Here is a 25,499-nt window from a genome sequence, read left to right as displayed (position 1 = left end):
GCCTCACGAGGAAGGAGTGTTCTTGAAAATGGCCTGTAAGGCAGATATTGGATAGTCGTGTATTATATAATACATTGAATTCATGTCAGAAACAGTCGAGGTGGAAAATTTCAATAAGTCCTTTAAGAATCTATGTGGAAAACAACAAATTAGAAAGACGTGTATCAAATTGAAAACCGTGTTTTCTGCACAGAAGCGCTGCCTGTTTTGTTTCACCTACGTTGCAGGAGTTCCACTGAGAAGTCCTTACACATCCTGCACGCAGCCCTGGTCTCTCCCTACGCAATTTCAATATATTTGGAGCCGAGATGAAGAATTTGTGGCCGTCGATTTGCTTCAGACGAAAAGGTGCACGCCAGGATACAATACTGGTTCAGTGGGCAACCGCAAACGTCTTTCTATGAAGGCAATGACTTTTTTGTCTCACAGTGGGATTATTGTATTAACATTTGCCGGCTACTTTTGAAAGAATATTGAATTTATTTATTTTATTCCAGGTGCCTTGCTTCCATTTGAGTGCCTGTTATACTTGGACAAGTAGTGTTATGAACTTCATGTAATCCATACGATATTACAGTGCCTGTGTTGTTCAGAAATGCGATGCAACTACAATGCACTCATATCCGAAGAAACATTGCACCTACTGCTGAAAACACAAGCACTGCAATGTCTTATTTTTCCTCCGACGCCGGTCAGACGACTTTCAGTTAAAATGTCTCCCCGTGCACGGAAATATATATACTAGATGTACCCATACACGTTGCAGCCACGTGGTTGACAACATATGGAAATTTTGTGTCGGATATCCTAACGGTAAGTTCGCCCCTCGCGATTATAGGGCAACACTGGTTCTAATCCGGTCAGACACAAATTTTCACTGCCGTCATTCCATTATATAGCTCATGGTTGTCCATATTCTCAGTTGCGAACAAACTCCATGAATTATGCAATCTAGTCATGGGGGAGCGCCCTCCAGCCACACGCAATGTGAGAGTGTGTCTGAGAACTATAGAACTATTTGTGACGGCCCCTTTCGTCCGCAGGAGACGAAGAACTGGCACGTGCTGTTCCAGTATGAGGCGCCAGACTACCAGAGGTTCGGATGCTTCGCTCTCACGCAGACGTCCGGCGAGAATCCGTACCAACTCAACATCAACGGCAGTTTCAGCAGGCAACCTGAGTAAGTGCACAGTGGAAACCACGCCACGCAGGATGTATGGCCAAAACGCGGCACCTACTTCATCGTTTCTGTAAACTGTGGGACTCTTCTCGCAATACGAAACAGGTTTTTTCATTTAAGAACTTTCAGCATTGCAGCGCGTCAGCAATCTTAAGTACCGAAATAATTATGAAAAATCCAGACGACCAGAAATCATTTCGTAAATGGTTCAAGACACCGAAAAGAGTGTCTTGGCAAATGGCAGCACACAGAGGGCCACCTGATTTTGTTCCATCATTGTGTCTAGAATACTACATAGATATTAAGACAAGTAAATTTATTTTGTATGGCCTTAAAAAAATTTTACAACACCTGCAAACTGTTGAAAAATTTGTGCCATGACATCTTTTTTCCTAATATCTTCGGCAGTCACCTTATCTACCCATATAATCTTCAGCATTCTTCTGTAGCAGCACATTCGAAAAACTTCTGTTCTCTTTTCACCTGGACTATTGCATACACGGCACTACACTCCAGATGAATACTTCTAGAAAAGATTTCTTAAGGTTTAAATTCTATATTAACACATTTATCTTTTCCACTAACGATTGTATAGTTACTGACAGCCTACATTTCATTTCAGTAGTTGTTTTGCTGCCGGTTTGCCGGTGTGGCCTAGCGGTTCTAGGCGCTTCAGTCTGTAACCGCGCAACCGCCACAGTCGCTGGTTCGAATCCTGACTCGGGCATGGATGTGTGTCATGTCCTTAGGTTAGTTAGGTTTAAGTGGTTCTAAGTTCTAAGAGACTAATGACCTCAGATGTTAAGTCCCATTGATAATTGCGGTTTGTATCCTTCAAGACATTGTTAACTATCATCAACTCATCACGTCCGATCTCAAAACTAATTAACACTCGTGATCGTAACAGTATTTAGAGCAAGCCTGATTTGTGCTACTACCGCCAGTCTTCTGCCACTGGCGCGAAATTTGAACAGACATCATCCTTCAGATATAGAAACACATCTATCATCTTTCGTTTAAGTCGCAAAATCCTCTCTTGGTATTGCTATATTTTTTCATCAGCGTAGCTTAAGACACTGTTTACAATGCAAACAAAACCGCTTTTAATGAATCGTTGCATTATCCTCTACTTGGAATTAAGGAGCTCTTAGACAATAACTAGGTCTAACTATCCAGGGCGACGACATACAGCAAATAATAGGAAAAGCAGATGGAAGACAGATTCATGGAAAGAATCATAAGAAAATGTAACTCTCCCACGAAGAAAGTTCCTTGTAAGGCTCTTGCTTAAGCTATTCTATCGTTCATCGATATGTAATCCTTCCCAGGTACAATTGACAAAAGATCCAACGGAGTGCGGCTCGTTTCGTCACAGGATTGTTAAGTCGGTGCGAGACAGTTATCGAGTTGCTTAACAAACTCCAATGTCACTCGATACAAGAGAGGCGTTGCTCTTTATAGAAATTTTTAATACCGAAATTTCGAAAAAAGCACTTTCAAGGAAGCATCGTACAGTACATTACTTTCTCCCCTCGTGTAATGACCACGAAGAGAAAATTCGAGAAATTAGGGGCAATACAGAGACTTAGCGGCAATCATTCTTCTTCGCTATTAGATCAGGATAGGAGGGATCAGGTGGTAGTACGAGAAGTATTCTCCGCCACACACAATTTGGTGGCTTGCAGAGTATGATGTAGGTGTAGACAACTAAATGCTAGATGGAGTGGTCACGCTGATTAGGACGAAAAATAACTGAAGAGTAAACTTTCACACGAATGAGCAGGACCTGAGATTCAAATGATAACCTTCCAGTATTTGAAGTAGCGTAAAATGTAGCAGCAACAAGTGAGGAAATGTAACGTAAGGTGAGTAAGGGTGAATACTCTGTATGTCTTGATGTGAGTAGGCTATGAACAGCTTCAACAAAGACTTTCACGTGTGACAAACTCGCTTATCGATAATGAAGAACATTTCCAGTTTGTATATTTGAAGCGCAGAACTGTGTTTTGAGTAAATGAACCAGTCTTTTGGTGTGACTGGTAGCGGGAACTTTTTTACATCCTATAAAGGCACAGTCACAGAGTTCGACAACATCCACTGTGGATAAAATTCGCTCTTCGAACAATGCTATAGAGCTCAAAGCACTATGCTCATTCATAATTTTAAATGTTTTTCAAACACGTATTGCTTCATTTAAGTATAAAAAATAATACCTTATTTACCTTTTTTCAGTTTCCCTGTGTCAGGTACTGCAGTATTCAAAGGAAACCGAATGATAAAAGTATATGACGGTAAATGTAAGTATGTGTTAAAATATAATTCATATTACATTAAAGATTATGCGGAAAATTTTGTTTTTCTTGTGCTTAAGTTTGACGTAAAGAACATCAAAACACATATCATTTACGCTGGGAAATGCCAGTTATTACAAATATACTGAAGATACGATAAACAAATAGTCTACATCTTCTCGAATACTAGCAAGAAAGCTTCCTCCAACTTTATGATATTTTACAAAGTCTAAACTGTTTCAGTACACCAGTATTTTCGCGTTTCGTTCTACAAAAACACCCTGCAATGTAAATCGGTACATGGTGTTACTAAATATTGACAGTGGTAGTTCAGTGCTTCCATTCTATTAGTGCCAGTCTTACTGCATTCCTCCAGTGGAGCTCTATCGTGAAATATTTCAAGAACATTTCCCTGAAGTATAATTTCTTGAAAGTCTCAGACATGCCAAACGTGGATTTCGTAACACTAGATCACACATAATAAAGTGAAGGATAGTATGTTCCACCAGGTTCCTCGCATATTCATATAGCCTAAAAGCCTCAGTATTACTCAAGTTACAATATTACTCATTCACAACCACATAGGAACTAACGGGTCACCAGCGGTACAAAGACTGACATTAGAAACAGAAACGATACAAGCAGAATACATAGAAAAGGAGAACTTACTTGGTCTAGAGAACAAACCTATGCCTAACTTATTTTCCGGATTATTCTGAAAAACAATGAAAATTGTAACTTTCTCCAAGATGTCTTACACGTCAGTATCAATATAACTGACCCAAAAATTAACTCTAATTTAAATAGAAAGTAAAATAACACTATGAGCTATTGCTAATTTTGTGTTACAATTAGACTTGAAGTAGATCACATTACATACATGCTTTTCGCCGTTTTCATTTCAGGGGACAAGGAGTTTACTGGGGACTACAATGTGGTGTACGTAGACAAGGATATATTCATTGATCACTTCTGCTATTTGGGAAATGGTGAGCCTACATGTTACATGCATTCCGATATCTCCAAAACTCTGCCTTTCCATTTGCGCTATATTTAGGACAAGCGTAAATATAAAATAGTGAATGATTTTTATCTGTTTACCGTCCACTTGTTTCGTAAATGCACATTGCTCTACATTCTCTGCCTGACGTAAATGTTTATAGCAAATACATCAAATTACAATCAATGAATTTAATTAGTGGAACGTTCATCAAGCGCATTGCTTAAAGTAATATATTTAGCGGAGTGAATTTCAGATTATTCGTAGTATGAGGATGACGGGTGCACATGTAGCAATGTTGCAAAGGCATACTGTAATTACTTTATATCTACGAAATTCGTCTAATTTGAATGATAGCTCCAATGGTGATTTTCGTATGTCCATTCCTCTCATAGAAGGATTGAGGGACTTCGGTAGTCCACTCACGTAATAAAATGGATTACTACTGCCATCCTTTGGATGATATTTCTTATATGGCTTCAGGCATTAGCTGACGCTGAGGGGGTTAACTCTAACCATATACACGATTCATCAGTGACCAGCATGTATGAAATGGTTTCGCATACTACTTGTAACAATAGACATACGAGATAAATCGGACTCACAATCAGAAAGTGGAGCACTGAAAGAAGAAGAGAAGAAAATCTTCACCGAACACTAGATACAAGCTCAGTGGTCCTCAGTAGCCCAAAACGATGAAGAAGACAGAGAAAGGGTACGTCGTATCAATAAAATGTCGTTTTTACTAACACTTCGTTAAGTAATTTTGTTGCTACGTATTCTTCTAATGCAAAAAGTGGTATATAGAAAATGTATGATCGAGTTCAGAAGGAATCAAATCTGGTGAAGAAGTTGACTGGCCTGGAGAAACGCCAAAAGTATGCAGAAGAGCAAGAGAGCATAAGAGCATCCTACACAGACAAAGATTTCGAAGTTACGTATTCAATTTCTGTTAATAACTATATATGTATCTACACTCCTGGAAATTGAAATAAGAACACCGTGAATTCATTGTCCCAGGAAGGGGAAACTTTATTGACACATTCCTGGGGTCAGATACATCACATTATCACACTGACAGAACCACAGGCACATAGACACAGGCAACAGAGCATGCACAATGTCGGCACTAGTACAGTGTATATCCACCTTTCGCAGCAATGCAGGCTGCTATTCTCCCATGCAGACGATCGTAGAGATGCTGAATATAGTCCTGTGGAACGGCTTGCCATGCCATTTCCACCTGGCGCCTCAGTTGGACCAGCGTTCGTGCTGGACGTGCAGACCGCGTGAGACGACGATTCATCCAGTCCCAAACATGCTCAATGGGGGACAGATCCGGAGATCTTGCTGGCCAGGGTAGTTGACTTACATCTTATAGAGCACGTTGGGTGGCACGGGATACATGCGGACGTGCATTGTCCTGTTGGAATAGCAAGTTCCCTTGCCGGTCTAGGAATGGTAGAACGATGGGTTCGATGACGGTTTGGATGTACCGTGCACTATTCAGTGTCCCCTCGACGATCACCAGAGGTGTACGGCCAGTGTAGGAGATCGCTCCCCCCACCATGATGCCGGGTGTTGGCCCTGTGTGCCTCGGTCGTATGCATACGACCATCATTGGCACCAAGGCTGAAGCGACTCTCATCGCTGAAGACGACACGTCTCCATTCGTCTCTCCATTCACGCCTGTCGCGAGGCCACTGGAGGCGGGCTGCACGATGTTGGGGAGTGAGCGGAAGACGGCCTAACGGTGTGCGGGACCGTAGCCCAGCTTCATGGAGACGGTTGCGAATGGTCCTCGCCGATACCCCAGGAGCAACAGTGTCCCTAATTTGCTGGGAAGTGGCGGTGCGGTCCCCTACGGCACTGCGTAGGATCCTACGGTCTTGGCGTGCATCCGTGCGTCGCTGCGGTCCGGTCCCAGGTCGACGGGCACGTGCACCTTCCGCCGACCACTGGCGACAACATCGATGTACTGTGGAGACCTCACGCCCCACGTGTTGAGCAATGCGGCGGTACGTCCACCCGGCCTCCCACATACCCACTATACGCCCTCGCTCAAAGTCCGTCAACTGCACATACAGTTCACGTCCACGCTGTCGCGGCATGCTACCAGTGTTAAAGACTGCGATGGAGCTCCGTATGCCACGGTAAACTGGTTGACACTGACGGCGGCGGTGCACAAATGCTGCGCAGCTAGCGCCATTCGACGGCCAACCCCGCGGTTCCTGGTGTGTCTGCTGTGCCGTGCGTGTGATCATTGCTTGTACAGCCCTCTCGCAGTGTCCGGAGCAAGTATGGTGGGTCTGACACACCGGTGTCAATGTGTTCTTTTTTCCATTTCCAGGAGTGTACATCCATTGCAAATAAATGTTAATTTTTTGGGAGAGTGTATTTCTCATCGTCTCATATATAAAGGTTAGTTCCCATTTCATTCACGGACGTAAGCAAGTTCCTCACAGCTGCTGGTATGACTCTTTACAGGCTATGTATTATTTCCCCATCCTCATCAGCCTTATCACAACGAGTGAAGTTGAAAAAAGTTTTAAGCTTCTGCCACGAATGACTGTGGATGAAGTTTCCTAAGCGGGATCTTGAAGCTTTCCGGACGTCCTCCTTCGAGTTATTGCCAGTCTGTCTGTAGTAGTCTCCAGGTCACATTTCTGGATTACGTCCATTTATTAGTAGGAGGTGGGCGGGGGCGGAGGCAGAGCTGACTAATGACAGACGGTTTTTCCCCACAGTGCGTTAGCGCAACTAATTACCAGGTAGGCGCTGTCATTGTCTGTCGGCGCACGCACGGCATCACGCTGCGTGCGTGCGTGCGAGGTCGGCGACTGCAGGAAGCCGCTGGTTGTGACCGGTCTAGCGTGAGCTCAGAGCCGACCGACATCTCGAACCAAGTCTAGAGTGACCGATTAACCAAGTCTTCCTTGGCACCTCTGGATCAGAACCCACTCACTGTAGACGTACTGTTTATCGTCAGAAGCTACACTCGAGAACCGCCCAGAATGAGAGAAAACTGATCGTCGTAAGGACTTACGTAAAACATCCGTTTCAGGCGCGTTCTGTCTTTTGATCTATCAGTATGGCGATTGATTCGTAGAAGTTGAGTTGTTCGCTAGAAATATTCCTCGCTCCTTGACGATGTACACAGATATTTTCAAAAAATATTCGAGAATATAAAGCAATTTCTCAGGTGTCAATTACAGCATCTCTACGTGAGCTAAACTCCATTTTCCAATAGCTAGTAACTACTTACGACAGCTACATGGAGCTCGAGCATATCCCTGTTACCTGCTGACCGACAACAAGCTTCAGGCCCATCTCCAATGTCCAACAAGGACTCACGGGTAGGACGTATCCTGTGCCCTGTTTGCTTTCTCCCCTCCAGAAGAAAGGAAAGAGGGCTAATTAAGGATGTACGTATCCTCGACGCTCAGCAGGCATGAAGCAACAGCTTAGAATGGGCAAACACCACTAAGAAAAAGAGTCACGTCCGTTGGAAACGAACTATCCTGACATTTGTGCTAAATGATTTGGGGAACCCTGAATCAGGATGTAAAGAAGAGGATCTCACGCACCTCCTGCTCCTGTTAAATTTGCGTCTTCTCTCTAAACCATTGCACCATACACCTCACGCGGTTTCCAATACAGACATACATCACAAAGCTGCATGATGGAAGAGACACACCGGGTCTCATCTTCAACATTTTCGTCTGTACGTAGTAGCACTGCAACGTAAGAAAATCCAAAGCTCAATATACAAATCCAGGACTTCGTACACTACATTATAACAACAACAAAAAAATTTGACAGAAAATACGTTCCGACAGTAACACTACACAACAATGTCTGTTGTAATTGGCAAAGCAGAGGTTGGGCGATACGCCAGAAAGAAACTACTTGTCATAATGAAATTTCGTCACAAAACGCCAGACCAGACTATCCAAGACAGTCCTTTCACTATTCCAAAATATCATATTCCACCAATGAGAAATTTGTAATTACATGTAAAGCTCCAGAATGAGATTTTTACTCTGAAGTGGAGTGTGCGCTGATATGAAACGTCCTGGCAGATTAAAATTGTGCTCCAGACCGAGACTCTGACTCGGGACTTTTGCCTCTCGCGAGCAAGTGCTCTACCAACTTAGCTACCCTAGCCCCCGACTCACGACCCGTCTTCACAGCTTTACTTCCATCAGTATATCGTCTCCTACATTCCAAATTTCACAGAAGCTCTTGTTCACTCTGGAAGCACCTCCAGGCTGTGGCAAAACCATGTCTCCGCAATATCCTTTCATCCAGGAATGCTAGCTAAGATAGTTACGCAGGAGAGCTTCTGTGAAGCACGGGTCGCGAGTCGTGTTTGGGTAGCATAGTTGGTAAATCACTTGCCCGCGAAATACAAAGGTTCCGATTTCCAGTTTAGGTCCGGTACACAGTTTTAATCTGCCAGGAAGTTTCATATCAACGCACAATCCGCTGCAGAGTGAAAATCTCAATCTGCAAATATCCCCCAAACTGTGTCAGAGCCATGTCTCCGCAATATCCTTTCTTCCGGGTGTGCTAGTTCTGCAAGTTTATCAGGAGAGCTTCTGTGAAGTTTGGAAGGTAGGAGACGAGGTAATAGATTACATTAGATTAGTACTTGTTAAATATATCATGAATACGGCACTTCGTAATGATGTGGAACGTGTTAGGTTAATAAAAGGTGTCTATTCAAGATATTACATTAGACAAAATATTACATGACACTCAATATTTTTAATTTCTTTTGTGGGGGTTGGGAAATTACCCACTTACTATATCCAAAAACTCATCTAATGAGTAGAAGGAATTGCCATTAAGAGATTCTTTTAATTTCCTTTTAAAAGCTATATGGCTATCTGTCAGACTTTTGATGCTATTGGGTAAGTGACCAAAGACTTTTGTGGCAGCATAATTTACCCCCTTCTGAGCCAAAGTTAGATTTAACCTTGAGTAGTGAAGATCACCCTTTCTCCTAGTATTGTAGCCATGTGCATTGCTATTACTTTTGAATTCCTTCAGATTGTTAATAACAAATTTCATAAGTGAATATATATATTGTGAGGCTACAGTGAAGATTTCTAGCTCTTTAAATAATTGTCTGCAGGATGATCTTGAATGAGCACCAGCAATTATTCTGATTACACGACTTTGTGCAATGAACACTCTTTTACTCAATGATGAGTTACCCCAGAATATGATGCCATACGAAAGCATAGAATGAAAATAGGCGTGGTAAGCTAATTTACTCAGATGTACATCGCCAAAACTTGCAGTGACCCTAATAGCATGAGTATCCGAACTCAAACATTTCAGCAGATCCTCAGTGTGTTTTTTCCAGTTCAAATCCTCATTAACGCATACACTTAGAAATTTTGAATATTCTACCTCAGCTGCAGATTTCTGATCGAAGTCTATATTTATTAATGAGGTCATTCCAGTTACTGTGTGGAACTGAATATACTGTGTATTGTCAAAGTTTAATGAGAGCCCATTTGCAGACAACCACTTAATGATTTTCTGAAAAACATCGTTTATAATTTCACCAGTTAATTCTTGTTTGTCAGGTGTGATAGCTATACTTGTATCATCGGTAAAAAGCACAAGCTTTGCATATTCGTGAATAAAGAATGGCAAGTCATTAATATATATTAAGAACAGCAGAGGACCCAAGACTGAACCTGTCGGCACCCCATTCTTGATTGTTCCCCAGTTTCAGAAATCACCAGTTTTTTGCATATTATGTTAACTGTTTACTTCAACTTTCTGCACTCTTCCAGTTAGGTATGATGTAAAGCATTTGAACACTGTCCCATGAATACCATAGTACTTGAACTTATCTAGAAGCCTTTGATAGATCACATAAAATCCCAACAGGTGTCTTCTGGTTACTCAGAGCATTTAATATTTCATTAGTGAAAGTATGTATAGCATTTTCCGTTGAAAAACCCTTCTGGAAACCAAACTGACATTTTGTTAAAACTTTATTTTTACAAAGGTGTGAAGCTACTCTACAATACATTACTTTTTCAAGAATTTTGGATAAGGCAGTCAGAAGAGAGATTGGGCGGTAGTTGCTGACATCAGACGTATCCCCTTTTCTATGCAGTGGTTGAACAATGGAATTCTTCAGTCTATCTTGGAAAATACCCAGCTTCAGAGAGATATTACCTATGTGGCTAAGAATGCCACTTATTTCTTGGGAACAAGCTTTTCTTAACCTGTTGGAAATGCCATAAATTCCATGTGGGCTTTTATTCTTGAGAGAGTTTAATATTTTCCTAATTTCAGAAGGAGAGGTGGGTGGAATTTCAATTCTATGAAATGGTGTGGGTAAGGTCTCTTCCATTAACTGCCTTGCTTCTTCTAATGAACATTTAGATCCTATTTTCTCTACAACATTTAAACAATGATTATTCAAAATGTTTTCTACTTCCAGCTTGTTGTTTATCAAGTTTCCTTTCGCTTTGATGGTGATGCTGTCATCCTGTACTCTTGGCTGTCCTTTCTCCCTTGTAATAATATTCCAAATGGTTATGATTTTGTTATCAGAGGTATTAATCTCAGACATTATGCACATGCTTCTGGACTTTCTAATAACCTTGCTTAATGTAGCACAGTAGTTTTTATAAGATTTGGCTGTTTCTGGGTCATTACTCTTCCTTGTTGTTAGATACAGTTCCCTTTTGTGGTTGCAAGATATTTTTATTCCTTTAGTAAGCCAAGGTTTTTTGCAAGGTTTCTTATAATTAGATTTAATTACTTTCTTGGGCAAACAGATCTCAAATTCTCTTAAAAGTGTATCATGAAATAAGTTATATTTTAAATTAGCATCAGGTTCCTTGTACATCTCATCCCAGCCTACTGCTGAAGATTTTCTCTGAAGTTTCAAATTGTCTAGTCATTAATTGAACGCACAACTTTGGAGGGTAGTTTTGAATTACTGAATGGAGCTATGTCATATATTGTAAGTAGCTGAGGATCATGATCAGAAAGCCCATTCTCAAAAGGACAATAATTTATGTTATTATACCTATCTTGGTCTATAAAAGTGTTATCTATCAATGTGCTGCTGTCCTTCACTACCCGAGTAGGAAAATTAATGACAGACCTCAAATTGAAAGAACCAAGCAAGACTTCCAGTTCATTTTTCCTATTACACTCTTTCAGTGAATCAACACTGAAGTCCCCACAAATAATCATTTGCTTTCCCCTATCTGACAGATAGCACAACAAGGCATCCAAGTTTTCCAGGAATAAATGAAAGTTTCCTGAAGGGGACCTATATACTGTTCCAATTATAAAAGAGCTCTCCTTCAGTTTAAGTTGACAGGCACATGTTTCTATATGTTGCTCTAGACAAAACTTTTAGTATCTAAGCTTTCTACACAGTGATAACTTTTGACATATATAGCAACTCCTCCTCCCAACTTATACTCTCTATTTATACGTGCAGCTAGTTTATGACCATGATATTTACCTTTCCCATATCAGACACAATGTGATGCTCAGACAGTCATAGTATATCTACTACATTATCAGATTCAATGTCATCTAAACTAACCAGGAGCTCAACAACTTTTTCTTCAATCACGGAATATTTTGGTGAAAAATTTTAACATTATTTTTTACTTTAATTTTGTGAGAATCTACTTTTTTCTTTAATCCGCCAATATTTTGGTTAAATATGGTAACATTATTATTTACTTTCCTGTTGTGAGAATTTTGTGAGTTTTGGACCTCTTTACCACCTATTGGCGGAAGTAAAGCTCTGAGGACGGGTCCTGAGTAGTGCTTGGGTAACTCAGTAGGTAGAGCACTTGCCTGCGAAAGGCAAACATCCCGAGTTCGAGTCTAGGTCCGGCACACAGTTTTAATCTGCCAGGAAGTTTCAGATGGAAAGTTACTGGCACTATTACTGCTAAATTGAAGCACCAGAAACTAACTTCGCATTATGGAACATTTGTTCATTTTTGAAATGAGTATTTTCTGGCGCGAAATATGGCGTATTCTGAGAGTTCACTTATTTGCAGCTGCTAAATCAGTCACCTTCCGTAAAAGTGAAAAATTGGGGACTCAGATGTTCCAGTACCAGTTCATTGAAAAACCACTCGCCAAGTTAATCACGTGAAGTTGTATTCGAAAGCCTTATGATTTGCACACAATTAAGCTTTTAAGTATAAAGTTGCAGAACGTGTTTGCTAATAGTCTGACTAGAACATTTTCACAACAGCAGCGTTCCTGTTTTGTTGGACTATTCTGTAGCATAGCAACGTTTCCTGGCGTTCTGGATAGTTTCCAATAACTCTCTAATGATCTCTTGGCTGTTTAGATGACGCTTTGACAGAAAATCTGAAACTACATTTCGAATCAGCTGTTTTATATTCATTCTTTTGTTGAGAACGTGGTACATATACAAGCAAACTACATGTCCTTAGCTTTATAGAAATGTGAGATGGATAGCTCCCAGTTGGTATGAATAACTTTTCTTTTGCAGAAATGGCCCAGATCTTCACAACTGACAAGGAACCCAGCGCTGAGGTGCTCCAACGAATCTGGAAGGTCGTTGACGAACATCCTGAAGTGGAAAAATCCAAATTCAAGGAAGCAATCTGCTAAGCTTTACTTGTTGACAAATGAAAGTTCGAGTAAGCTGTTTCTAAGATTTCTAACCTGTGTTTCCTTCCAATGAGCTTCCTTCTATTGAATGATAACTGAACACGTACAGGACCCAGCTAAACCCAATGTTTACACATATGTTACACAGATTATTTTAGAGATTAATAATAATATTGAAAGTTTCATTAGTTGACACCAGCAAATAAAATAAATAAATAAAAACTGAATAAATCGCTTATGCAAGGAATAGGAAATACCCTGTTTTGAAATGACTGTCAGAACCCACAAGCTGGAAAACTATATTGATAATGAATACAACTCTGTTTACTTTCTCATATTATCGGCACATATCACGAAACTTAAAGCAACAAATTGATGATAGGTACATTTATGTAAGAGAAGGGGATATAATGTGAAATAAGGTCAACTGTAGCGACGTCCAGAATACGCCTGCAACAGCATATGTCACTACGATCTCTTATGCGAACTCCAGATCTCCTCAAATTCAATTAACTGACTCTGCCTTATTTCATTTTTATTGTGTGACCTATTCCATGTATTCAACGTACATATCTTTTCCACAAGATTTCGTTCTGTCTCTGCTTCTGCATACTGTCTACGAACATCTCATATTCTTAAGTCATGTGTACCAGCAAGTAGACAGTTAAAAAGAAAGCGGATCTGAAGGAGAATATCAATCAGTATATGGAAACCAGGAAGAGTGGAGACATAAGAATAGAACAGCATACACGAGTAGGCCTATATGTCATTTACATTATGTAATCGTTAGAGACAGATTTAGGTACTGAGTATTGTACTGGGAGGCATGCTTAGGAATGAATACGAATTAAGATCATGACATAGTTCTACACCATAGGCAACAAAGAGAATAGAAAATGGTCGCGGGATATTTGCAAAATGTAACTGAATAAGGTAAAGTAGAAACCCTTTAAACATTTTCCCTCACGCTGTCGAAGGAGGCCCAAAGGGATAAATGCGAAACGTCCTAGACGGTCAGTGTGGAAATTCGTGCTTCAGACAGCAGATCACCCAAATATACGGTACAGTAAAACATCACTTGAAAAAAATACACAAACAGAATGTTTCACTTGTACAAACGACGAGTTTGCTGGTCAAGCTGTCTTAGAATGATGAATAAAGAGTATCACAATGAATGAACGCAGCAAAAGTACTTCAACAGTAATCACTCGATAACCGAAACTGTCATATCTAGGCAGAAACAATAATATTGCTGAAAATAATTGAGTGAAATCTGCGTTAGTCGGAGTCATTTTATTGAAAGGAATTTTTGGATTGTTTTTACCTTGGCTAGGAGAGTTCCTACATTAAATTAAGTTTATGGAAATCACTTCAAATGCTTCTATTAAAACATAGAAGTACCGTTAAAAGTAAATGACTGGGAAGTAAAGCGACGAAGGTTAAGATAAGAGAATGTTGGATTCACTACTTGATAACCGCTGGTTAAAAAATGTGATTTCATAATGTATCCACTATACTTAACTCTTGTTGCAAAATACAGGCGCTGAGAAGTATATAGAACCAAAGAAATTAGTCTTCACACTGTTTTGGTATTTTCAGATTTCTCTGCTCTGTAAGAAAACATTAAATTGTAATTTAACAAATCATAATACATTCTTATCTGTTACCGTACTGAAACTCAAGCAAATGGATAACCTTGTCGACAAATTTAATGAAAGCTGGTAGATGCATTTTCTCCGTGAGTTAAGGTTCTGGCTATCTTGATACCAGAGAAACACTTTTTTACTATTTTTACGTAAAATGTGTAAATTTTCCATTGGAATAAAAATTCTCTTGAAGTCAGATTTCCAGCAGTCTTCTTTTTGCAAATTAAAAAATCGGTGTAATTTTTGCGCTTTGCAAGTTTGCTAACAGTTTAATATCTTCCGTTTGTATTCACTCACTAACTGTAGCTTTTTTCTAGATATCCTAAACCAAGAGAATTTCTTGAGCACCGGTGCAATATGTGATGCTCACAATGGTTTCTGCGACGATCTGTGACCTTTAGCACTGATTTCATTAACAAAGAGAAAGTTTTTCAAAATTCAAGTAAACGTTTAAACACGTAAACACAAGCAAACTGCAACGCCTGCTTTTCACTTTTCACTCCGCCCCCTGTTCACTTAACGAAATTTAGTGTACGTAATTGTAGCCATAGGATCTGAAGGGGTTAAAAATTATTCAGACTGTCAGTAGATGACTGGGTGTTGTGCGATATCCTTTAGGTTAGTTAGGTTTAAGTAGTTCTAAGTTCTAGGGGACTGATGACCATAGATGTTATGTCCCATAGTGCTCAGAGCCATTTGAACCAATAACAGTAACAGTAAAAAAATCAAATAATAATGATAAACATGAGAAAAATTGGCAATAGTAATGAAGATTTGTGCAGTTGTACATTAATATCTTGGTGTGCAAAGTAGATGTTAAGTAGTATAACGAGTTTTGGTGAAGGGAGATTTAAGGAGGGGGAAAGAGGGAAGTATTGAGGTGAAGTGCATTCATGTACTGAGTAAGGCATTACTGTTGCTTAAGTAGATTCGTCATTAACTGTTTTTTGAAAACGAACGTGTTTTTAAGTTCTCTAACATAACGAGGGTTCCCACTACTGTAAAGGACTTGGAGAAGGTGATTGAGCGACGCAGGGGAACAGAGAGGAATTTATTATGATGGGAACGTGTGTTTCTGTCCTGTTGTTCCGACATCAGCGTTAAGGACGAGTGAAGAGAAATGAGGGACAGTGTACATTTATAAGGCAGTAGATGAGACAGAATGTATGTAATTCTCTGCGTTTGTCTGCACGCAGCCAGGACAATTTTGCATATGCTGGTGAAATGTGATCAAAAAGTCGAACGTCACAGATATATCGGACGGAGGCATTCATGATCAGTTCCAGACGTAGCTAATTTTCCTGAGGAGGCCTTGTAGGATAATATCGTTGCAGTCAATGATTGGGAGTATAAGCGTTTGTACTAATTTCTTTTTCAGATCGAAAGGGAAGAGTATTTCATATTTTTGTAAGACATGAAGGGATGCTGATGCTTTTTTGCACACTGAAGTTACGTGCTCTGTCCAATTTAGATTTTCATCTATTATTACTCCCAAACTCCTTGCTGAGGGAGAGAAGTTAATATTTGTTCCATTTAGGATAAGAGATAGTACGGATTCCCGATGTTTTGGGCTAATGAGCTTAGAGTGACTAGCAAGTACTGCTTGGGTTTTAGATGGGTTTAGTTTTAGTCCTATGTCCTGTGCCCATTTTATAGTGCATCGAGATCAGTATTGAAATTTTCAATAGCTTTCTTAAGATTGCTTGGTTTCGCACTTAGATATAACTGAAGGTCATCAGCATACATGTGATATTTGCAATTGGCCAGAACCGATGACACATCATTGACATACAAAGAGTATGGGACCTAGTACCAAGCCTTGGGGAAAGCCTGACACTACCTGCCACCATTGTGATTTTATATTCCCGGACAGGACGCGTTGCTGACGAGACGTCATGTATGAGTGAAACCATTGCACTGCAATTGGTGAGAAATTTAGACCGCTTAGTTTGGCTAGTAAGATTCGAAGTCGACAGTATCAAATGCTTTGCTGAAATCTAAGAAGCAAATGATAGTCGCTTCTTGTCTGTCCATGGGGAGTTTCAGGTCATCTGTCACCTTTATCAGTGCGGATGTTGTGCTTCGATGTTCAAGGAAACCTGATTTAGTATCATAATGTCTGAACGATTCAGCCACAATTCGTCGGTCGTGCACCATACTACACTGGCAAGCAGAAGAAGGTGCTCTGTAACGGAGCTCGTGCTATTTACAAATGAATTGAGTTTTTTTATAATATTATAACAATTTTCCCTGTCGTGAAAATGAAAATTTTTGTTGCTCTCAAATAGCTTCTGTATCAAAATGTTTTTAGCTTGTAACTGGTTTATGAAAATATTTCTTCTTAATTTCATTTTACTTACTGATTACTGGAGTGCAGTAGATTAATAACGAGACACAGAACTACTGAATACAGCATTGACAAGATTCTCACGATTGCAACACCTTCAAAAGCAGTTTGTACCTCGGAACCGTTTCTTATACACTCCTGGGAATTGAAATAAGAACACCGCGAATTCATTGTCCCAGGAAGGGGAAACTTTATTGATACATTCCTGGGGTCAGATACATCACATGATCACACTGACAGAACCACAGGCACATAGACACAGGCAACAGAGCATGCACAATGTCGGCACTAGTACAGTGTATATCCACCTTTCGCAGCAATGCAGGCTGCTATTCTCCCATGGAGACGATCGTAGAGATGCTGGATGTAGTCCTGTGGAACGGCTTGCCATGCCATTTCCTCCTGGCACCTCAGTTGGACCAGCGTTCGTGCTGGACGTGCAGACCGCGTGAGACGACGCTTCATCCAGTCCCAAACATGCTCAATGGGGGACAGATCCGGAGATCTTGCTGGCCAGGGTAGTTGACTTACACCTTCTAGAGCACGTTGGGTGGCACGGGATACATGCAGACGTGCAATGTCCTGTTGGAACAGCAAGTTCCCTTGACGGTCTAGGAATGGTAGAACGATGGGTTCGGTGCCGGTTTGGATGTACCGTGCACTATTGAATGTCCCTCGACGATCACCAGAGGTGTACGGCCAGTGTAGGAGATCGCTCCCCACACCATGATGTCGGGTGTTGGCCCTGTGTGCCTCGGTCGTATGCAGTCCTGATTGTGGCGCTCACCTGCACGGCGCCAAACACGCATACGACCATCATTGGCACCAAGGCAGAAGCGACTCTCATCGCTGAAGACGACACGTCTCCATTCGTCCCTCCATTCACGCCTGTCGCGACACCACTGGAGGCGGGCTGCACGATGTTGGGGCGTGAGCGGAAGACGGCCTAACGGTGTGCGGGACCGTAGCCCAGCTTCATGGAGACGGTTGCGAATGGTCCTCGCCGATACCCCAGGAGCAACAATGTCCCTAATTTGCTGGGAAGTGGCGGTGCGGTCCCCTACGGCACTGCGTAGGATCCTACGGTCTTGGCGTGCATCCGTGCGTCCATGCGGTTCGGTCCCAGGTCGACGAGCACGTGCACCTTCCGCCGACCACTGGCGACAACATCTATGTACTTTGGAGACCTCACGCCCCACGTGTTGAGCAATTGGGCGGTACGTCCACCCGGCCTCCCGCATGCCCACTATACGCCCTCGCTCAAAGTCCGTCAACTGCACATACGGTTCACGTCCACGCTGTCGCGGCATGCTACCAGTGTTATCGACTGCGATGGAGCTCCGTATGCCACGGCAAACTGGCTGACACTGACGGCGGCGGTGCACAAATGCTGCGCATCTAGCGCCATTCGACGGCCAACACCGCGGTTCCTGGTGTGTCCGCTGTGCCGTGCGTGTGATCATTGCTTGTACAGCCCTCTCGCAGTGTCCGGAGCAAGTATGGTGGGTCTGACACACCGATGTCAATGTGTTCTTTTTTCCATTTCCAGGAGTGTAGTTCTGAAAAGTGCATTATTCCGGATCAATTTTTGTATTTTAAAAGAAAGACTGCAGCACGCATAAAGTGAAAGCTGGTTGCTGTGAATTCAAAATGTGATCAGAAAATGTATTAAACGACTGTTACAGGACTGGCTATGGGCGAACATCTGATAAGTGCCCCAAGATACAGCGCTCCTCGCTACCACACAGCACCGAGGTGTATAGCACGCTCATCCATAAACACCGTATTTTCCGACAGTTTAGCACAACAAATCTTTTTTTTTTTTTTAAATGTGTTTCGGAGATATCTTTAAAACAATCTGTTAAACAGCAATAATGCTAGTACAACATCCAAAAGTACCAAACACCACACATTAGTTTCACAAGGTTTTAGATAAATAGGGCGGCTGCTTGCTCTGCGTATGTCAGAGACAACGACAGACAAGTTTCCACACAAAATAATGTTCTCTCTCTGACGACAAACTAAAAATCAGAGAATTCACCAAAAAAAATACCGTTTAATGTCTGTGTTATTTATCAAAACAGATAAAGATTTCACTGTCTCAGTACAAAACACACACAGCTTGCTTGTTGGCATTATTGATGGAACTTACAGGCAAAGCCGCACTCTTCTATGGCTACAGTTCGATATTTGTTCGAAATTTTAAGTAAATTAAAAGTTGTCGACATTATTTTTCATAATATTATTTCTGGAGCACTGCAAAACTCATGTGCTTAGGTTATTGGCAATACTGGGTCGAGGGTGTAGCCATGACATTAAGAAGCACACGAGCATTTATCTCAACACAGTGAAATATGACTCGTGTTGAGATTGGACAGGCCTCCAATACGTCTGAGAAGCACATAAATATTTCTGTTGACTTAGGAAAATATGATACACTGGAGATCGTTTCAGTGTGTAAGACAGCATACAAAGGAACCATCTCACGTTACCAAAAAATCTAAATCCCTCAATAACAAGAGAGATTTCGGTTACCTTGAGTTACGTGTCTATCTCCAGCAACATAGAACCAACTTCAGCGAGAAGTCAATTGACACACAATGGCTGATCTTCTGGCTCTTTTCTTCTCTACATCTGTTCAGCACTCACAGGAATGATCAATTAATTTCATTTCTGTTAAACTGTTCACGACTGCAACATGTAGCTGTCTTCCACGAAATATGTCTACAACAAATACTTACGAATGACAGTGAAACTACTGTTCAGCAATGGCAGCTCGTTCCTCTTGACAAAATAGGATGCTTACCAGGTAATGAGCTGCTCAATGCTGCAGACATTACATTCTCTCCGTTTATTGTTGGTAACTATCTTGTGGTGGCTGATTGAACAAATCACTCGCAATTCCCATTTACAGAGACATTAATTTTCATGTGCATAACTTTTAATTCACATTGTAGATACTGAGGCCAGAGCTGGCAACCTGTTACATGTGGGTTTTGAATTAACCGCTGGTAGCAATGCAGTTTCCTTCCGGTAAATTGTCGTACCTGATAGTGCAGTTCTTCTGCCGAATTCTGGAGAGCAGGTCATCTGTGTCACAGACACTGTGAGAGTAAACGTATCCTGTCTGTATGTAATTTTTTGGTCTCCAAGTATTTTTAATAGCTATTTAGCCTTTCTGTACACGAGTTCAAGTGGTGTGTCATGTGAGAGTCTTAACTTAAGGTAAGTGATAAAATGTTTAAAAGTTTTCTACATCTGAAAATTGAGGTTTATCTCTAAGTTAATATAAAGTGGCGATGTGTGGGACTACCTGTTAAAATTTCTTGGGACCTTGGTGTTACCTACATCTCCATCTACGTCATACTCCGCAAGCCACGTAATGGCGTGTGGCGGAGGGTACTTTTCATAGCACTAACCGAGCCCTCCAACCCTGATCCACTCATCAATATTGGGTGGGAAGATTGATTCTCTGTAAGCCTCTGTATTGGTGCCCGGATCGCGAGGATGGAATAAACCTCTGTAAAAAATAAAAAATAAAAAAAAAACACCTCAATCTCAAGGTACACTGCGCGCTGATGAGATGAAAGACAGTTGAGGTGGAACAGTCGTTAATGGTCAACGTCTGGGGAACCACAGTTGTATAAGGCTTACTCAGGCACGCGGGGCTGTGTCTGAGTGGGCCATTATTTCCCCAGCTGCTCGTGGGACCAGGATAGATCCTCCGAAATTTTCTTTTCCTCCTCCCAGCGGAGATGGTGGGCCACTGGAAGGTAGTAACGCTCAACCTAGTAAGAGAGCTCAGCCAGCCGTAACAGAACATAGGCCGGTAATCAGAATATGTTTTTAATAATAAAAAGGCTAGAAGGAAATTTAGATAAATTCTTCTCTTTCTAAATCCAGAAAGGATTAGAAATTATTTCCAGGACTCTAAAATCTGTACAGCGGTTGCGAAATGGCTCGCTGTTGGTTGAAACATGCAGTTCGCAACAACCTATTAACTTACAGAGTGCTAAGTGGCTGGAGGAATGTGCCATCGAGGCAGAGTCCCACAGCACCTTGAACTTTGCCAAAGGTTTTGTGTGATGTAGTGACCTAGTTGATATTCCTATCGAAGAACTTAAGAGCGCGTGGTCTCCAGAGGGAATTATTAATGTTCAGAATGTTATGAAAATGGTGGATGGAGACCTGGTGAAACCCGACCCTTTAATTCTTACCCTCAATACGCCAAATCTTCTAGAGCACGTCACGGCAGGCTTCACCTAAACGTACATCCGCATGTCCCAATCTTAATGCTCTGGTTTAAATGTCATCTATCATGGCAGAGTGTAAAGGAGAAGCGACGTGTGGCAACTATGGTAAGGTCGCTCACGAATGAATAGGTTGCTCGTCACTGCTCTGGAAACCACCCTGTTTGGAGGAGACATTCCAGAATCTTTCTAGAGAAACAGAAAGTACAGGAAATAAAAACAACAAAGCATTCCCCTTATGCTGAGGCCAAAAATACCTATAAGTCCGTGCTGCCTCCCGCATATTCTACATGTTTTGCATCACTGCTTCAGAAACCTGCTTCAAAACCTTGTGCCTCTCCACAGATGGAGGTAGCGAGTGTGAGCACTAACACCTGGACTTGCAAGGTAGCAAGTTTTTCAGAGTCTCTAGTCCCCCTACAACAGCAGAAAAAGTACAGTGGCCAACATGGGAGAGCCCCAGGCACTTCTAACTGCTGAGGCTCTTCAGAAGCCCAGCATGGTTATCACTACTTCTACTCTAGCTCCAGCAAACCTTTCTAAATAGAGAAAAACCAATGTCCAGTAGCAACAAAAGCTGAAATCAAGTAGTGAACCGCCGTACCATGTCGACATGATTCTCCCTGATGCTTCATCTGAATCTTCCCCAGAGCTGATGGAGTATGAGGTATGTTTGGACCAATCGTCTCGCCCCTCGACTGAACATCCACTTCCTGCAGTGTCCCCACACCGGCAGAGAGACATGATGAAGGCGCTACCCCTGTGATAAATGGGTCCCATAGTTCAGTGGAACTTTCAGGGTTTGAGGGCACACTTGGTGGTACTTCATCTACTATCTCAGGGTAGACCACTGTGTCTATGTGCAGGAGACTAATTTCCATCAATCATACGTCTCTGAGCTCGTTGTTCTCCACAAAAAGGACAATGTGAGTGGAGAGAGTGCTCGAGGTGGAGTAGGTATTTTCGCCAGAACCGACTATCACTCCTCACCTCTATCAAATGTTCAAATGTGTTCGAATTTGTAAGGTACCAAACTGCTTAGGTAATCGGTCCCTATACTTACACACTACTTAGACTAATTAAACTATGCTAAGAACAACACACACACCTATTCCCGAGGGAGGACTCGAACCTCCAGCGGGTCGCCTCTCTCCTTACAACGAATTTACAAGGTTTACATATCAATGCACATGTGTCATGTGTTGACAATATGTTCCCTTTAGCTGTCCCCACAAGACGCACTTGGCGAAGAGGCTCTCAACGACTTTCTTAACAGTTCCCCCACCCCTTCAACCTCTGTGGTGATTTTAATGCCCACACTGCGATTTGGGGTCTGCAACAACCTGCCGCAATGGTAGAGCAATTGAGAGGCTTCTCGTATCGTCATTTGCCTATTTGCTAAGTATGGGACAGAGCAGACACTTCTGCACTGCAACTGGATCGTCCTCTTCCATCGATCTTTTACTTTGCTCTCCAGCCCTTGTTGACACTGCTCAATAGGAAGTGATCACTTCCTGATCTGGATTCACCTCCCAAGTGGAGTGGAACCCGATAGGAACCCGCTGCGATGGGTGCTCGGTAGATCAGAGTGGACACTTTTTTTACAGTCACCTAGCCCAGTGTGAACATCGTGTAGATTTTGAGGAATGGGTGGATCATGTTACCAAAATGGTCCACCGCGGCGCTGTAGCATCTATTCCACAATCCACGGGACAACTAAGAGGCAGCCTGTCCCTTGTTGGAGTGACGAATGCCGCTATACAATCAGGACTAGGCGTGTGGCTCTGCGTAAGTTCAAGTGCCGAACAACCACAGAGAATCTTGTAGCCTTTCGAGTAGTTAGGGTGAAATGTCGCCGGATTATTCTAGAGAGCAAGAATAGCTAGTGGCAGCAGTTCCTGAACACCATTAAACGTTCCACAAAGAGTGCTATTGCATGGGAGACCATCAGGAGAAATTCTGGAGAGGATGGAGATGTCACATGGTTACTGTAATGGGGAACGGTACTATCCAAATCGATCTGCGAGACATTCCCAAATTATGGCGGTCTGTTTTGTAGCAGTTACTGCAACTGCCAGTCAGTATCCAGGTTTCGTAGTAAAGCGGTTGATGACAAGAGCAGTTTGGACTTCCTGTCCACCACTGATGAAGACTACAACTGCCCTTTCCTAAGTAAGAGCTGATTCTGGATTGTCTGTGGTTTGTGACACATCCTCTGGTCATGTCAGAGTCCATTATAGTACGCTGCGGCACCTCAGAAGGCAAAACAGAGATATCCTGCCCGTACTTTTTAATGCTGTTTGGGTGTTAGGTCACTTTCCCGACTAGTTCTGTGAGGCAATTGTAATTCCTCTTTTAAAAGCTGGCGAAGGTCATACATGCCCGAGTAGCTACTGTAGTGTTGCCCTCACTAGGTGCCTGGAAAAGACCCTGGAGCGGACGGTCAACTGTTGGGAAGGGACCTCCGAGTTTCCTTTGCTACCGTTAGGTGATATGCAAATGAACTGTGTACTGAACTCGCATTTCTATTGTAAATTACCCCAATTAGATTGTTTGCTCTTAGTGACATCTGAATCTACAAGAAGAAGTGGACTGGGTAGGGTCGCTTGCCTCATAGAAGGTAGTGACAGATCTAAATTATTAACATCAAGTTAACCTCACCAGAATTTTTGACTAGGTTGTAGGATAGGATTGGTATGTTAATGTAGGGAGTCTGAAATATCGGGAAAGAGAATCAAATTTATTCCATTTGAGAATTTACATATGATCATAAATCACATTCACGAGGTGATGCCTCTTGAAGGTGGACATCTTAATAACTTACTAAGGACAAAAAACACGAATCTACAACGATAAAAACTAGCGATATGCATTGGAGCTTCGTCATAACTGAATGAGAGCACATGATTCTAGGTCACATACTTTCCACCTATATCTAATCACAGATATAATGCAAAAATGCGCTGCGGTACTCAATAGGTCAATGGCCAATTGTTTAACTTCTATGAACAGTGAGGCTGATCGTGCTACGTCCACAGCAGCGTATATTGCCTAGTCTGCTCTTATGATCAACGACAGGGTCCCCAGCGGGCTGTTCTCATCTTGTTGTTATGCAAATAAGGTGTGGTGTCTCTGTAGCAACAGCAGCACGCATCCGCGACACAGTCCCGCGAAATCATCCAGAATTCCGGATAAGGTACACAGTTACTCCGCGATCACTCTGTACCTCCCGGTGCAGAGTACTGGGTCCTTCATGAAAAGACGGTAAAACTCAATTGTCTCCTTTCTACCAAAAAACCTAGTGCGGTGTTCTATTCCGCTGGTGTGGCTGTCCAATTGTAACATTTTAACAAATTTTTCACCAATGACTGTTACTCCCGCTCGACTATGAGTGCATGGGAAACACCTCTTAGGTCTCGTCGGTCTGGGAAAACGTGGTGGCCTATGCGAGTCGCCGCTCGTCCGAAGAACTTTACACATGTTTCCTTGGCATCAACGTCTAAATGGACACATTCCGCTCCTGTGTCCCACGCTCAAAAAATACGGAGTGGAAGATTCGCGGAGGTACATTTCTTGCTGGCAATATCGCCTGCGACGCTTTTGTGAGGACAAGGCGACACAGCCAAGGGGGAAAAAACCGTCTCCCTATGTTATGAACATTGGGAAGACATTCTGCTTGCGTCGTAGTGTTCTGCCGAAAATGCTACCTGCCTGTCGGGTGGCATCAAAGCCCTGCCATTAGAAACTGCCCCGACGGTCGACCACCTCCTGGAGTGCTGGAGGTTGCAAAATTCGACCTTTGGGCTGAAACGCCGCTGGCTTTCCGCCACCGGCACCCTGAGTAAAATTCCCCATGCAACTCTATCCACAAAAATTATTTGCACTTAACACAATGCAGTACATTCTCATTGCTCATTCCTTACTCATCTCTGTTAGCATAGCGCGATGAACCGCAAATTTGTTCACAACATGCTGCTACTTGTCATTACTGCTCTAATTAATTACTGATAAATGCCAAGTGGCGACTGATTGGACGTTGCTGTCCCAGTGCATAGCTCATATATGTTACCACCTGCCACCATCGTTTTTCCAGGATATTAGAATCCAGGCACTCCTTAGTCACTTTCAGTGTG

The 25,499-nt window shown here is 42.1% G+C and overlaps 1 protein-coding gene across 1 annotated transcript in view; it reads left to right on the top strand.

Annotated features, from left to right (window-relative positions):
• The window catches only part of LOC126281304 (uncharacterized), a 41,086-nt gene extending 27,716 nt beyond the window's left edge, over window positions 1-13,370 (top strand). The window contains exons 3-6 of the mRNA XM_049980136.1: window positions 1,044-1,180; window positions 3,413-3,477; window positions 4,377-4,460; window positions 13,002-13,370. Of these exons, the coding sequence (XP_049836093.1) occupies window positions 1,044-1,180; window positions 3,413-3,477; window positions 4,377-4,460; window positions 13,002-13,123 (408 nt within the window). The 3' untranslated portion in view covers window positions 13,124-13,370. The remainder of the gene's footprint in view (window positions 1-1,043; window positions 1,181-3,412; window positions 3,478-4,376; window positions 4,461-13,001) is intronic.
• The last annotated feature ends 12,129 nt before the right edge of the window (window positions 13,371-25,499 follow it).

Source organism: Schistocerca gregaria, chromosome 7, assembly GCF_023897955.1.
Source record: "Schistocerca gregaria isolate iqSchGreg1 chromosome 7, iqSchGreg1.2, whole genome shotgun sequence".
Lineage (NCBI taxonomy): Eukaryota > Metazoa > Arthropoda > Insecta > Orthoptera > Acrididae > Schistocerca > Schistocerca gregaria.
Note: the sequence above shows the minus strand (reverse complement) of the source record. Positions and strands in the feature narration are given on the sequence as shown.